The 17,319-nt window shown below is 43.6% G+C and overlaps 1 protein-coding gene across 1 annotated transcript in view; it reads left to right on the top strand.

Moving 5' to 3' along the window:
• Window positions 1-17,319, top strand: part of LOC311231494 (low-density lipoprotein receptor-like) — a 77,055-nt gene that overhangs the window by 12,305 nt on the left and 47,431 nt on the right. Inside the window, exon 5 of the mRNA XM_084318104.1 lies at window positions 15,046-15,165. Within this exon, the coding sequence (XP_084174230.1) occupies window positions 15,046-15,165 (120 nt within the window). The remainder of the gene's footprint in view (window positions 1-15,045; window positions 15,166-17,319) is intronic.

The raw sequence follows: 17,319 nt of genomic DNA, 5'->3' as shown, positions 1-17,319 counted from the left end.
ATATAGCTCAGTGTCCATAGATCAGGTTTAGTGTACAGTACGTACATATAGCTCAGTGTCCATAGATCAGGTTTAGTGTACAGTACGTACATATAGCTCAGTGTCCATAGATCAGGTTTAGTGTACAGTACGTACATATAGCTCAGTGTCCATAGATCAGGTTTAGTGTACAGTACGTACATATAGCTCAGTGTCCATAGATCAGGTTTAGTGTACAGTACGTACATATAGCTCAGTGTCCATAGATCAGGTTTAGTGTACAGTACGTACATATAGCTCAGTGTCCATAGATCAGGTTTAGTGTACAGTACGTACATATAGCTCAGTGTCCATAGATCAGGTTTAGTGTACAGTACGTACATATAGCTCAGTGTCCATAGATCAGGTTTAGTGTACAGTACGTACATATAGCTCAGTGTCCATAGATCAGGTTTAGTGTACAGTACATACAGCAGGTTTAATATACAGTACATAAAGCATGTTTAGTATATAGCAGGTTTAATATACAGTATGTTTAATATACAGTACATAAAGCATGTTTAGTATATAGCAGGTTTAATATACAGTATGTTTAATATACAGTACATAAAGCAGGTTTAGTATATAGCCGGTTTAATATACAGCAGGTTTAGTATATAGCAGGTTTAATATACAGTAGGTTTAATATACAGTACATATAGCAGGTTTAATATACAGTAGGTTTAATATACAGTACATATAGCAGGTTTAATATACAGTAGGTTTAATATACAGTACATACAGCAGGTTTAATATACAGTAGGTTTAATATACAGTAGGTTTAGTATACAGTACATGCAGCAGGTTTAGTATATAGCAGGTTTAATATACAGTAGGTTTAGTATACAGTACATATAGCAGGTTTAATATACAGTAGGTTTAGTATACAGTACATATGGGGCAGAAAGCCTAAACATCTCACATTGGGCAGTTGAATCATCTCACTTTATGAATGGTCTCTGCTGCCGTTTGGCCTCTTGGCCAGCAGAGGGCGATAGAGCAGTATTACAGAGTAGAAAGGAGCCTCACAGAGCGGCTTTGCCTCTGCCCTTTGGACACGCATGTCCCACGAAGATATCTGTTGCGATTTCTGATCCCTTTTTATAGCCTACAGAACCACCTACTAGATTATGCATTCGTACCCTAAAATACCACATGGACGATCCATTTACAGAATGTACAAGGAATTAGATTAGATTAGATTTGACAACAGATTAGTTTGTTTATTTAACATTTTATTTATATCCGCCAACAAATAGTTCCACAACTGCGGTCTTGACTTTGGACCGTTGCCAGGGAACCTGACTACTGACTAGCCACTTTGTATCATGTAGATTAATCTGGACATTTCTATTCATTGTGCAGCCAGTGAAATAAGAGTCTGTTGATAGTCTCTTGGGTGGCATCATGTGTGATTCCGATGAGCGATCACACATGTGCGGCGGAGTGATACATATAGTTAAAAGTCCCAGTGCTGTTATACTGAATATCGGCACTAAACTATAAACCAAACATAATACACAACGTATATTCTATCTATTCAAGCTATAACTATAACTATAAACTAAACTATAAACCAAACATAATACACAACGTATATTCTATCTATTCAAGCTATAACTATAAACTAAACTATAAACCAAACTAGGGCTATTAGTCGACTAATCGGTCGAAAGGAGCCGTAGTCGACTAACCAACCTCTTAGTGTCGAATAGTAAAACAATTTTATTAATTTAATTTAATTACATTTTTTATCATTCTTTCCAAAAGAAAAGAGGCCTAGAAGCGTGGCTAACGCTAATGGTGCGCATACCAGAGGCTAACTGCCTAAGAGAACAGGCACAGAGGCACTGAAAAAGGATTTCACCATCTAATGAACACACTAGACTAGACAAATAATCAAATCAAATCAAATCAAATTTATTTATAGGGCCCGACAACACACGTTAATGTCCCCATGGGCCGTACAGGTCTTCTTTAAACAAGTCAAGAAGACAACATAACAATAAGTCAAGAACAGAACAAGAACACCATAGGGTCCAAACATTTTTTAGATGAATGCAAATAAATGAAAGAATGCAAGCACTCCCAGACATACCCCACGCGAAGGTAAGGAAAAACTCACTAAAACCTAACAATAGGGAAAAAAAGCTCCACAGGCAATGAGGAGGAGAGAAACCTTAGAAGGGCCGTTCAAGGGGGGATCTCCCTTCTTAGATGTCGGTGATAGTAGTGTTGCAGACGGACAGTTGGTAAGCATGCACTCATGTGTGTGGTGAAACACAGATGAGTGCATGCAATAGCAACTGTACATTTTGAAAAATTAAAGATAGAGCTAATAGCGATAGCAACTGAACATTTTGAAAGATTAAAGATAGAGTTGATAGCGGATCTATTTGAGGCACAGGGGCGGCGCAAGAGGGTCACGTCCTCCCCGTCTTAGTCACGGGACATTCAACACTCCGGTCGTTGCTCAGGGACAGCCGGAGACAGGGGGAAGGGGGGTGGCGCAGAGAGGGTCGCGAACTCCCCGACATCATCGCGGGACATCCGGCACTCCGGTCACCACTACGAGACCTCCGAAGACAGGGGGGCACGCAGAGGGGGTCGCAATCTCCCGGCCTTCGTCACGGGACGTCCAACACTCCGGTCAACACTCCAGGACAGCAAGTCATAGGAAGACAGGGAGACGGGACAGGCGTTAGACAGCTCATGAGATTGTAGTAGGCGGACATAGCAATAGATACAAGTGGTAGGCATATATGTGAATGGAGTAGATATATGAAGTAAGCGTATTATGTGAATAGAATAGAAGTACTTAACCCAGCAATGAAACCGCGTTGACTGTTAATCTGTTAACAGTCTGTTAATCAGTTGACAGGACCACGGACAGACGGCGGTGAATAACTGATCCAAAGCCTCGGAGGTGCATGTAGAGCAGTCACTACAAGCTTGGCCAAGACCCCGAGGCATCCATCACCTTGGTCAGCGCCAGGAGACGGGTACTCAGAGAGAAGGGGGAGGGGGGGGGGGGGGGGGGGGAGAGGGGGGGGGGGGGAAGAGTTAGAGAGTTCCCATGTTTGTGGTGCTGCAAAGGAGCAGACATGTAGTACCCTGTAGTGCCATGTAGTACCCCGTAGTGCCATGTAGTACCCTATAGTACCCCATAGTGCCATGTAGTACCCCGTAGTATCCTGTAGTACCCTGTAGTGCCATGTAGTACCCTGTGGTGCCATGTAGAGCTATGTAAGCCATGTAGTACCCTGTAATGCCATGCAGTACCAAGTAGTACTCTGTGGTACCATGTAGTACCCTGTACCCTAACTAAACTACCCTATAGTAAACTACCCAGTGGTACCATGTAGTACCCTGTACCATAACTAAACTACACAGATTAATCTAAAGGTCAGTCCCCGACCAGGTGAGATCAAGGTAGGTTGAAGGAGAGAGAGAAAAGATGAGTCTTAAGCAGGGATTTAAAAGCTTCGACAGAGCAGGCGCCCCTGATGACGGCAGGTAATTTGTTCCACAGGTAGGGAGCGCGGTAGACAAAGGCTCTGTGGCCGGCGGATTTCTTTTTAACCCTAGGGGTCGATAGAAGCCCCGCATTTTGTGAGCGCAGAGCACGAGCGGGCGAGTATCGGGAGATGAGATCAGATAGATAGAGCGGTGCAAGCCCATTTAAAATTTTGTAGGTGAGGAGTAGCACTTTAAAGTCAGAGCGGGCTTGGATAGGAAGCCAATGTAGGGCGGACAAAACTGGTGTGATGTGATCAAATTTTCTAGTTCTAGTTAGTATCCGTGCAGCCGCATTTTGCACGAGTTGAAGATTTTTGATGCTTGAATTAGGTAAGCCTGAAAAAAGTGCATTACAGTAGTCCAGACGTGATGAGACAAAAGCATGAATCAGGGTTTCAGCATCAGCCAGAGTTAAAATGGGGCGTATTTTTGCGATATTACGAAGATGGAAGAATGCAATTTTGGTGACATTTTTTATATGTGCATTAAATGAGAGGGAGGAATCAAAAATGACTCCGAGGTTTTTTATGGTGGAGCTCTGGGATACATGACAGGTATCAAAGTTGAGGGAGATGTCCTGGAACAGGCCTCTGTGGTTTGGGGGGCCAACAATTAACATCTCAGTTTTATCTGCATTAAGGAGTAGAAAATTTTGCGACATCCATTTTTTGACGGCAAGCAAGCAGGCTCAAATATCAAGATGTATCCGTCAGTGGACCAATTGCATGCTTTTGCAGAAGACAAGAAGCCTTCAGTCGACTCCTTCAGACATTAAGCACCCCCCACAGCCCAAATGGAATGATAAAAAAATAAATAAAAATTAAAAAATATTACTGTATACTTTTATTTTTTACTAACAGCAAATTTTGGCCAATCATAGTCGACCATCCAAATCCTTAGTCGGGGACAGCCCTAAACCAAACATACACAACGTATATTCTATCTATTCAAGCTATAACTATAAACTAAACTATAGGGCGGCTACGTGGCGTAGTGGGCAAGGCGCTCGCCACGAAATGCTGGAGACGCTGGGCTCGTCAGTTCGAGCCCAGCACTCCACATTTGCTTTCAGTTTAGCTGGTCGTCCGTACTAATACACATTGGCCATATTAGGGGGTGGGAAACTGATGGGTGGGGATCGGGCATTGTGGACAGCGACTCCTACAGGTCGGTTGGTGCGCCTGCACAGTAGAATCAGGAAGTGTCGGGGGCAGCGTGAGCCTCCCACGCGTTACTCCTCGCCACTGAGAGATCGAGCTGCGCAGGTGAAAAGATGCGACTGCTGTTACCTCAAGTACCGGAGGGGACTTGTGCTATGTATGACTTAGTCCACATTGCAGCCGGCTTGTGGGAGGCAAGAAACAGCGTTCGTGACAGGGGAGGGTTGAATTGGATGATACGAAATTGGGATGGGAGAAAATATAGAAAATGGGAGAAAAAGTGGATAAAAAAAAAAAACTATAAACTAAACTATAAACCTAACATAATACACAACGTATATTCTATCTATTCAAGCTATAACTATAAACTATAACTATAAACTAAACTATAAACCTAACATAATACACAACGTATATTCGATCTATTCAAACTATAACTATAAACTATAATTATAAACTAAACTATAAACCTAACATAATACACAACGTATATTCTAGTTTCAAGTTCAAGTTTCTTTATTAGTTGTCATATAGAAATACAGAATACTTTTATATGAAATGCTTCTTTCCGTTTTGCTCCTGAGAGTGTGCTATATAAAAGGATAAGTATAAAAAGTATAATATAAGTATAGAATAGAAAGTCAAGTACGTAAACAAGTGTAAACAAAACAAACATTTTCAATGTACATATATACAATATACAATATACAGTGCAGAGTAGAGAAAGGTAACTGAGTTCCCATATACAGTACAATGCAGGAATGTGATGAGGTACAACTTAGCTTGTGGTGCCACCTTGTGGTGGTGAGGTGCAATGAGGTGTGAGTTGAGTTGTGCAAATCTCAACTAAAAAATATACAATATACTAATAAATATAAAATGTGTTAAAGTGTCTAAATTGGGTAAAGTGGGTGCTACAGTGAGTTATTTATTAAAGTGAGTGTGTACGTGTGGATGTGTGTGCTGTGAGTGTATTTGATGGTTTGTTACATAGTGTTATTGTTCATTGAGCATCCTGATGGCCTGGGGATAGAAGCTTCTTCTGAGTCTCTCTGTACTGGCCATGAGACTCCGGTATCTCTTGCCTGACCGCAGCAGTTCAAAGAGGCAGTTGTTTGGGTGGCTGGAGTCTTTTATTATTCTCTTAGCCTAGGGCTAGGCGATATGGCCAAAACTGATATCGCAATAACGATATCGATAACAATATCATATCACTCGATATTCGATATTATCGATATTGTTATAAGTATTTTTTATATATTTTTTTTTAAACAACAGATGTATGTTTATTTTGCAGCAATTCTTTGTCGTTGTCATCTTTAGTGTTACAGCCCCTCACACTCCAGTTCTCAGGCTGCAGCTGGTTTGAAAGCGAAAGTAAACAAGCTTCTCTGCTGGCTGTGGCTCCAGGGGAGTTGAACAGTTCTGGCTCTGCTAGTTTCTTTTCTATCTTTTGGCGCTTTTTTGGTGGACAAACCACCGCACATGTGCACCGTGACTCGCGACTGGAGACTAGCTCTGCTAGCACACATAGCCTACTATGTACACACGGTTTCAAACTGTATTTATTATTTTTTGTTATCCACTTTTTCTCCCATTTTCTATTTTTCTCCCATCCCAATTCCGTATTTCCAATTCTCCCCTCCCCTGTCTCGAACGTTGTTAGGCCATGCCTCCCACTGGTCGGCTGCAGTGAGGACCAAGCCTTGCATCACGTGTCCCCTCCGGTACATGAGGAGGCAGCTGTCGCATCTTTTCACCTGCACAGCGCAATCTCTCAGTGGCGAGGAGTAACCCGTGGGAGGCTCACGCTGCCCCCTGATACTTCCTGTTTCTGCTGTACAGGCGTCCCCCAACTGACCTGTAGGAGTCGCTGTCCACAACATCCAATCCCGACCCACCGACGTTCCCACCCTCTAACACTGCCCAAATGTGTTGGTACGACGGATGGCCAAGTCGGTAGCAACGCCGAGAGCTGGGCTCGATACCAGCATCTCCTGCGTTAGTGGCGAGCACCTTGCCCACTGCGCCACTCAGCCGCCCGGTTTCAAACTGTATTTTAAATTAGAAAGCAAACAAAATAAATGGACAAGAGAAAAATAAATCTCAATTTGGTCAGTATTGTCATTTGGACAAGCAAAGCCATTACTTTAAGTTGCAGGCAAGAAAGACAAGTCTGTCCACTGTCTCTGGTTTTAAAACTGCCCTGTTGCAGGTCACAGAAAAATATATTAAAAAAAAATTTATATACATTTTTTCCGATATTGATTATTAAAATATATCGCGATAATTATCGTTATCGTTATATCGCCCAGCCCTATCTTAGCCTTCCTTTTGCAACCCTTGGTGTAAATGTCTTGGAGAGTGGGAAGTCCACCTCCAATTGTGCGTTCGGCTGAACGGGCCACTCTCTGTAGTATCTATGTATCTGTTCAAGCTATAACTTTAAACTAAACTATAAACTAAACATTAAACTAAACAATGCACAATGTCTATCTATACAAACTATACAATACAAGTTTTTTTTATAAATATTTCATAGATAAATTATTCTACTCGATTTCCTACTTTTTAGGATGTGCTAACCTTACCTTTTATGGATCTTTTGTGACATGGTTCCCTAAACTATTATTAGCTCTAATGCAAGGAAGTTGCTATTTCCCTTTTTCTTCGATGAATAGCATCAATAACGATGTGAGCAAACGGGAGGTTTGGTGTCGTGTAACAAACGTTTCCAATGTGTCTGAGCAGAGATACAGGTCAAACAGGCAGGGCTTAAGAATTCCGGTTGCTTTATTAGTTACTTAACACATTCTGCGCCATGCAGTATGCCCATCTTATACCACTCTCTGCCAGTGCTGTAACCCTATGGAGTGGCTCACCTTCTTTGCAGGGCTATAACTTTTTAAATATTATAGCTATATCGACATTACTATGGCCCATTCAACATCGGGTATCTATCGTTCAGGATGTGGGAACGTTATATTTTTCCATTCATACATTGTCATGTTAGTACCGTTGTGAATATAAGTATGTTTTTAGACTGTATAGCAGTAATTCCTAGAATGCGCGTAATAGGCCCGACGCGTATTACTAGGCCTGCCACGATAACAAATTTTGCTGGGCGATTAATTGCCCCCGAAAATATCGCGATAAGCGATATTATTGCGACCGGTTAGAGAATTTTTTTTTGAGAAATTTATTTCCCAAAACTTTTATTTTGAAGCCCACCGCTCCGTCTTTTCCGGTGTTTTAGACTTTTATTTTGAAGCCCACCGACCGGACCGGAAGTATTGTTGTTATTATCCTAGCTTGCTGATGCTGCTGGTGGACTGGGGCCAGCTAACGTTAGCTTGCTGATGCTACTACTACTTCGACATGCTGCTAATGGGCTGGGGCCAGCTAACGTTAGCTTGCTGATGCTGCTGGTAGATCGACATGCTGCTAGTGGACTGGGGCCAGCTAACGTTAGCTTGCTGATGCTGCTGGTAGATCGACATGCTGCTAGTGGACTGGGGCCAGCTAACGTTAGCTTGCTGATGCTACTAGTAGATCGACATGAGCTAATGATAAAACAAATGTTGAGATTGTTGGTGAACAACTAACTTTAAGTTAGTTTTAACGTTAGCTACTAACGTTAAAACGCTAACGTTACACTACAAATAACGCTACTTGGTTAAAAGGAGCAACACTATTGAGAAATGTAGTTAAGCTATGTGGTGTTGCCCCACGGAGCTCCTGTGCTGTGCTCTCTGCTCTGTAGTAAAGCCAGCGGCCCGCCTCCCAACACGGACAGTGACTGACAATGGGCACTGGTTCCGCCTCATTAAAACAAACGCGCAAATAGCAATTAATCGCGCCCGTCAAAATCATTGCATTAATTTTAATTATCGCGGCAATTAATCGATTTATTGCTTATCGCGGCAGGCCTACGTATTACACATAATCGATTGGCGTTTCGTTCCTATACACGCTATATTAAAAAATTCAAATGCATATGATCGCTATACATTATGCTCAATCATGCGTGAAGGAAAGGGGGGGGGGTCGTTTATGATTCCTTGATTGTCACTAACGGCTTTCTTTAGTACGACACCATACGTCGATCGGATAGATTGCAATGAAATAAATGGACAATCGAGCTGGAAATAACGTTGGATTCCTCTTACCTGTGGCCGATGCATCTGGTGAAAAAAATTCCAATTATTTGATGTCGATCTGCTAGATCCATTTTCCGTTTGTATGATGCAATAAACGGCAAAAGCATATTGATTCTTGCGTCCCGAAAGTGATCCCATGCACTCGAGTGTGTATCTTGATCCACGTTACAAGATATCTCTGCCGGAGCTTTTTCCCCGATGCACAGAGAGCCACTTCCGGTTTAGAGTGGAGTGCAACTCGTCCGAAATCCACCAGGCGGCGGTATTGAGGCGTTGAAATATCAGACAGGGTCCAGCTGGCTCCCGGAGCCTTCCTGGATGAATTATGAATGCCAATAGCGAATAAAGGAAATAACGATCATAAAAACGAGTTTACTCGTTGTTGGCGCTATTCGATTGGCGGGCAATAACGAGTAAACTCGTTTTTGGCGCAAGATGTGTTAAGCGTGAATTGAAATGGCTTTGCGTTTTTGTCCCGTAGTTTAGTACTAATGACTTCTCCGTACAGTAAAGTTTACTCGGTGAAGCTACAGTAAAGCTCAACTGCTTACATGACCATATCCATGTATCATCACATCTAGCATGTTGATTGTATATTTTCTAGGGCTGACCCCTATTAGTCGAATAGTCGACCAATCGATCGAAAGGAGCCGTAGTCGACTGCCAACCTCTTAGTATTTTTTTTTTTTTTTTTTAATATTTTTTGTATCATTCTTTCCAAAAGAAAAGAGGCCTAGAAGCGTGGCTAACACTAATGGCACACATACCAGAGGCTAACTGCCTACGAAAACAGGCACAGAGGCACTGAAAGAGGATTTCACCCATCTAATGAACACACGTTCTGGTGGGACTGCTTCGCCCTGATCCTCTCTGCCTGTGTTCCCCCGGGCCGTGGCAGTGCCTGGGAGACCTCGCCAGGCTGGCTATGTTGCTCCACTGGGTGATTTCCCAGGACTACATTCATCCATCGACGGTGCCTGCTCTGCCTCGTGGCAGCCTGATGGGCACGGCTGCCAGGTGCCCCGCAGCAGCAAGCGGGCTCCCTCCCAGAGTCCTGCTCTCTCGCCCCACTCGCTACAGCATCCTCCGGCCTCTTGCTCTCCGGTGGCCAAGCGTGGTCAGCGCCTGCAGGATCCTGTGCCGGAGTCTCCTCCTCTGAATGGATCGGATGCAGAGTCTATGGACACACCTGCTAGCACAGGACTGCTAGCGTTGGATAGCATAGCCAACGTTAGTCTTTCCCTCCTCTCTGGTGCTGATGCTACAAGCTTAGCTATCCCTACCCCCTCCGTGGTTAATGCTGCTACCATAGCTAGTGTTTCCCCTGCTGCTAGCAACTTAGCTAAGGCTAGCACAGCTGGCCCCAAGCCCACTAGCTTTCACATCCCCCCTCCAGAGTATATCGTCCTGGGTGACTCTATTGTCAGATATGTTAACATCCCAAATGCCATCTCATACTCGTACTCCGGGGCAAAAATTCTGGATTTAATTCAATTCCTCCCAGGTATTGTTGAACGCAACAAGTCAGCACACACAGTGATTGTCCATGTTGTTGGCACAAATGACATCCGCGGTAAGGGGGGGTCAATCAAGCTAGGCAATGATTACACAAGGCACTGGGAATGATTATAGAATGCCTGGGAAAAAACTGTATATTCTCTGGTTTACTCCCCACTCTTGACCGAGGCTCAGAAAATGTTTGCCGGACATACAGTGCTGATAGATGGTTATCTGGCATTTGCGATGCTCGTGGTTTTGGTTACGTCAGCAACTTTGATGCATTTTGGAAAAAACCTAGCCTGTACCGTCACAGATTACATCCCAACACCAAGGGAAGAAAGGTCCTAGCTACTGTAGCAATATCCACTGCTATGTCAGGTCTGCCTCAAAGTGATGTCAGGACTATAGGTCCTCCCAGCACCCCTCCCTCCACCATGACATGTCCAAGCTGTAACTTACGAAGAGCCTATCACGCGGCTACCTGTAGGCCTACATACATTTCAAAGAGACAATTTGATGTACATTAATTATCATTGTGCCCTCTCCTCCCCGCCCTCCCGCTCCCATTCCAACAATTGTGGGCTACAGGCCAAGTAAACTGCCGGTGGGCAGGCGATGTAGAGGGGGTCACCTGCACGCACTATCCATAGGTACTCCAGCTAACCCAGGGAATAGCTCCACTATTAAAATGGCCCTCCTCAATCATTGATCCATAACCAACAAGTCTTTTATTATAAATTACCTTTTTGTCCGGGAAGAGTTAAGCTGTCTATTTCTTGTAGAGACTTGGCAAAGAGATCTGGAACAGACCCATCTCAATGAACTCTGTCCGCCGAACTGTAGCTCCATTAACACTCCACGGCTATCTGGTCGTGGAGGTGGCCTTGCGTTGGTCCATAAAACTTGTGTTGCATGTCGGACAGTGAACTCTGAGTCCTTTCAATCCTTTGAACTACAAATCACCATAGTTGGCAGAGCGCATCCATTTAATTGTATTTTAATTTATCGCCCTCCTGGCTCCACTAGTCTTTTTTTAAACAAGTTTACTGACTTACTCACATCAGTGATTAAGCTGGACAACGTGCTGGTCACCGGTGATTAAAATTTTCATGTTGATGATGTCGCATCAAAGGCCGCATCAGATTTTCTCGCGATTACTGACTCTTTTAATTTTGTCAGGCATATTTCGGGTCCTACTCATGTAGCCGGGCATACTTTAGATTTAGTTTTCTCACACGGGTTAAACATTAAGAATGTCAACCTCCAGGATTTCCATCTGAGTGACCATAAGTGTATACTTTTTGATGTTTGTTTTAACTCTGATGTGCTCCCTCATAGGGCTGGGCGATATGGAAAAAAATCATATCGCGATAACGATATGATAATGTTATCATATTTCTCGATATCGATAATTATCGAATTGTTATAAGTATTATTATTATTTTTTTTTTTTTAACAACAGATGTATGTTTATTTTGCAGCAATTCTTTGTCGTTGCCGCCATCTTTAGTGTTACAGCCCCTCACACGCTTCTCTGCTGGCTGTGGCTCCAGGGGAGTTGAACAGTTCTGGCTCTGCTAGTTTATTTTCGATCTTTTGGCGCTTTTTTAGTGGACAAACCACCGCACATGTGCACCGTGACTCGTGACTGGAGTCTAGTTCTGCTAGCACACATAGCCTACTGTGTACAGACGGTTTCAAACTGTATTTTAAATTAGAAAGCAAACAAAATAAATGGACAAGAGAAAAATAAATCTCAATTTGGTCAGTATTGTCATTTGGACAAGCAAAGCCATTACTTTAAGTTGCAGGCAAGAAAGACAAGTCTGTCCACTCTCTGGTTTTAAAACTGCCCTGTTGCATGTAAAAAAAAAAAAAAAACGATTTTTCGATTTTTTTTATTTCGATATTCGATATCGATTATTAAAATATATCGCGATATTTATCGTTATTGTTATATCGCCCAGCCCTACTCCCTCATAACCAGATGACGCACAGACGTATACACTCTGCAGATACATTTTCAACATTATTTGACTCTGATGTTCTGTCCAATTGCAATGAGTTAGAGTCCCTTGTGCAGTCTTTTCATGACTAATGTTCCACTATTTTGGACATAGTTGCTCCTTTTAAATCCAGACCTGCCTCCCTTACCAATTCTACTCCCTGGTTCAATGAGTCTATCCGCAGTTTTAGACGTCGGTGTAGAAAGACAGAGCGTTTATGGAAAGCCTCCAAGCTTGAAGTCCACAGGTTACATCTCAAAGAGCTTTTGATCCAGTTTAACCCTTTAATCGCCAAGGATGCCGTAACACGTCATTGCTCGCCATGCTTAATCTGCCAATGACGCCGTAACACGTCATTGAGATCAATATTTCAAAAATCTGTGATGGCAATCATATTTCTCCCGCGGAGACTTGAGATCTACTGTTGATCCCCTCTCAACTCTCCAACGGTTCAAGAGCGCCATCTGGTGGCCGATCGGCGGATCGCCCAAACAGCAAACCGGAAACGGAAACTGGTGCTCATCCAAATTCGGTCCGACCACTCGCTATAGCTCCCGGGACTCGAGCTCGACACAATGGATATCGATCCGTTACCAATAACTCGATAAACAACATGATTTGGACGTATATACTATTATACAACCTGGAGATGGATCGCATATTTCAACATCCCATAATAGCAATCTTTTTGCTCCACGCTCATCGCCCAACGGCCCGCGGAGACCTGGGGTAAGTTTCAGCGTTTATTATTACCGTGTTCAATACAAACTGATCTGATGATCATATCACCCACACTACATGAATCAGCTAACGTTGGCCACGGAATTATAAACGACCCCCCCCCCCCCTCATCCGGTCAACATCAGATGATCAGTAGTAACTTCTAGAAGCACGTACATTTGACATTTTTTATCTGGCGCCGATCGCTATCAAACTGTATTTGATCATCAATATAATGCATTTAGGGTAGGGATGTCCGATATTATCGGCCGACCGATATTATCGGCCGATATCGGCAGTAAAATGTGATATCGGAAAATATCGGTATCGGTTTAAAAACAAAAAAAAACAATAACAATATTTGTTATATATATATCCAGTGAAATTATTAGTTACCTGAAATTATTCAGTTTTTTGGACGGGGAAACCCTGCATATATCGGTATCGGTTGATGGAAGCTTTTCTGTGGCAGTGGGTCAGTTCATGTCGGACTCTACCCCACTGTCCTGTGGGGTTCCGCAGGGTTCTGTGCTAGGGCCAATGCTGTTCTCCCCATATATGTTTCCCCCAAGCCAGATTATTAAACGTTTTAATGGAATATTTTATCAATTTTATGCGGATGACATCCAATTGTATTGTTCTTTTAAACCCAGTGAGTGTAATAGTTTTTGCATTATTAATGAATGCATCGATGCCATCAAGAGCTGGGTGGCTGATAATTTCCTTCAGTTTAATGCAAGTAAGACAGAAGCCCTCATTATTGCTCCCGACCACATCATCCCCATTATAAAAAATTCTATTGGACCCTTAGGTCAGTGTGTCAAACCTCATGTGAGGAACTTTTATTTTTGATGACTCTCTGTCTTTTAACAGCCATGTCAACCAGCTCACACGGTCATGTTTTTATCAGCTCAGAAACATTGCCAAATTAAGATTTGTTGTTTCTAGAGCTGAAATGGAAATGATCATCCATGCTTTTATTTCATCACGCCTGGACTATTGCAATTACATTTTTACCTGTCTGGATAAATCTGTGCTAAACCGCTTGCAAATCATTCAAAATGCAGCGGCAAGGCTTTTAACTGGGACAAGTAGGCGTGCCCACATCACCCCCATTTTATCCACTCTACATTGGCTCCCCATTCATTATCGTGTCCATTTTAAAATTCTTGTTTTAACTTTTACAGCCCTCCAAGGTAGATCCCCTGTGTACATGTTTTATTTACTGCGCCCCCACTCCCCCAGTCGTGCACTCGGGTCCTCCCACTAAAATCTCCTGGTCGTCCCACGGACCCCGTTAATAACAAAAGGTGACCGGTCCTTCCAATTTATGGCCCCTACCCTTTGGAACACCCTCCCCTTTCTATGCGTTCACTTGACTCCCTATCCACTATTAAGGAACAGTTGAAAACGTTTTTATTCAGACAGGCTTTTAATTAATTCCTGGTTGTATACTTTGTTTATTTATTTATAATTGTTGTTTTGTTTTTAGGACTGACATTTATGTTGCACTCATTTAGTTATTTAATTTTCTTATGTTATGCCTATGCTATGTTTTACTTCTGTGAAGCACTTTGTGATTTTATCTGAGAAAGGTGCTAGTATACAAATAAAGTTAACTTACTTACTTACTTACACTAGACTAGACAAATATCGAGATGTATCCATCAGTGGACCAATTGCATGCTTTTGCAGAGGACAAGAAGCCTTCCGTCAGACATTAAGCACCCCCCACAGCCCAAATGGAATGATACAAAAAAAAAAAAAAAAAAAGAAAATTATACTTTTTTTTTTCCAAATCTTTTTTTTCATAGTCTACTAATAGTCAACAATCGGCTCATTTCGGCCAATCATAGTCGACTATCCAAATCCTTAGTCGGGGACAGCCCTAATATTTTCCTATTTATAAACAAAATAAAAACAACAAAGAGAAAAGTAACAGTATAATCATCCCTTCTGCAGATCAGAACGAGTGTCTGGTGAACAACGGCGGCTGCTCTCACCTCTGCGTGGACCAGGCCATGGGCTTCGTGTGCAGCTGCCCCTCCGGCATGAGGCTGGTCAGTGACAACCAGTGTGAGGGTGAGTGACCTGTCCTGACCCTGACCTGTGACCTGTCCTGACCCTGACCCTAACCTGTGACCGGTCCTGACCCTGACCCTAACCTGTGACCTGTGACCTGTCCTGACCCTAACCTGTGACCGGTCCTGACCCTAACCTGTGACCTGTGACCTGTCCTGACCCTGACCCTAACCTGTGACCTGTGACCTGTCCTGACCCTGACCCTAACCTGTGACCGGTCCTGACCCTGACCCTAACCTGTGACCGGTCCTGACCCTGACCCTAACCTGTGACCTGTGACCGGTCCTAACCCTGACCCTAACCTGTGACCTGTGACCTGTCCTGACCCTAACCCTAACCTGTGACCTGTCCTGACCCTGACCTGTGACCTGTCCTGACCCTGACCCTAACCTGTGACCTGTGACCTGTCCTGACCCTGACCCTAACCTGTGACCTGTGACCTGTCCTGACCCTAACCTGTGACCTGTGACCTGTCCTGTGACCTGTCCTGACCCTGACCCTAACCTGTGACCTGTGACCTGTCCTGACCCTAACCTGTGACCGGTCCTGACCCTAACCCTAACCTGTGACCTGTGACCTGTCCTGACCCTAACCTGTGACCGGTCCTGACCCTGACCTGTGACCTGTCCTGACCCTGACCCTAACCTGTGACCTGTGACCTGTCCTGACCCTAACCTGTGACCTGTCCTGACCCTAACCTGTGACTGGTCCTGACCCTGACCCTAACCTGTGACCTGTGACCTGTCCTGACCCTAACCTGTGACCTGTCCTGACCCTGACCCTAACCTGTGACCTGTGACCTGTCCTGACCCTAACCTGTGACCTGTCCTGACCCTGACCCTAACCTGTGACCTGTCCTGACCCTAACCTGTGACCTGTCCTGACCCTGACCCTAACCTGTGACCGGTCCTGACCCTGACCCTAACCTGTGACCTGTGACCTGTCCTGACCCTAACCTGTGACCTGTGACCTGTCCTGACCCTAACATGTGACCTGTCCTGACCCTGACCCTAACCTGTGACCTGTGACCTGTCCTGACCCTAACCTGTGACCCGTCCTGACCCTAACCTGTGACCTGTGACCTGTCCTGACCCTAACCTGTGACCTGTGACCTGTCCTGACCCTAACCTGTGACCTGTCCTCTCTGCGAGCAATGGTCTAAACGCACCTCGTCGCGGTAAAACTCTCTCTCTCTCTCTCTCTCTCTCTCTCTCTCTGTCTCTCTGTCTCTGTCTCTGTCTCTCTGTCTCTGTCTCTGTCTCTGTCTCTGTCTCTGTCTCTGTCTCTGTCTGTCTCTGTCTCTCTCTGTCTCTGTCTCTCTCTCTCTCTCTGTCTCTCTGTCTCTCTCTCTCTCTCTCTCTCTCTCTCTCTCTCTCTCTCTCTCTCTCTCTCTCTCTCTCTCTCTCTTTGCATCCCCTCTCCTGATTCCTGATCCTATTTCATTCAAAAGGAAGATATTGATGGACATTAGCTATAGTATATAGCTCAGCAGCTGTAACAGAATCATTTGATTATTTACGTTTCAACAGTGTCAAAATATTCATTTAAATTATAATGAATTAAAGAATTGTATAAAGAACTTTCCATGTCTGTCATCTAATAATATATTCCATTACCTTTCCTATCTGTATCGAAGTCAAAATGTTGGTATCGTGACAACACTACAACATACAACCTATATCCTTTGTCTAGTACGCATGGACCAATGTGTGATTTTGGTGATATGTGCTATTGCACAGATGTTTGTCCCTTATGCACAACCAGGGGTGTAAAAAGTACCCAGAAATTATACTTAAGTGAAAGTATGGGTACTGTCTCAAAATCTGACTCAAGTTAAAGTCAAAGTATCTGGCTAAAAACACACTTGAGTAAAAGTAAAAAAGTCCTACTTTTAAATGTACTTAAGTACTCAAAAGTAAAAGTAAATTTTTTTAAAGGGATAGACCAGGGGTCTCAAACTCATTCCATTGTGGGCCAAGTTTTCATTTTAACTATACATTGCACCAGGTGAGTTAGTTGAAGAGGTGAGCCAATTAGTGAAATCATCAGCTGGTGTTTAGGCAAGGCTGGAATGAAACCAAGCAGACATTCTGCCCACAATGGAATGTGTTCTGCGATAGAACATGCTGAAATGAAAGAACAGAGGACACTTTT

This window comes from Notolepis coatsorum (assembly GCF_963971535.1).
Source record: "Notolepis coatsorum genome assembly, chromosome: 7".
NCBI lineage: Eukaryota > Metazoa > Chordata > Actinopteri > Aulopiformes > Paralepididae > Notolepis > Notolepis coatsorum.
Note: the sequence above shows the minus strand (reverse complement) of the source record. Positions and strands in the feature narration are given on the sequence as shown.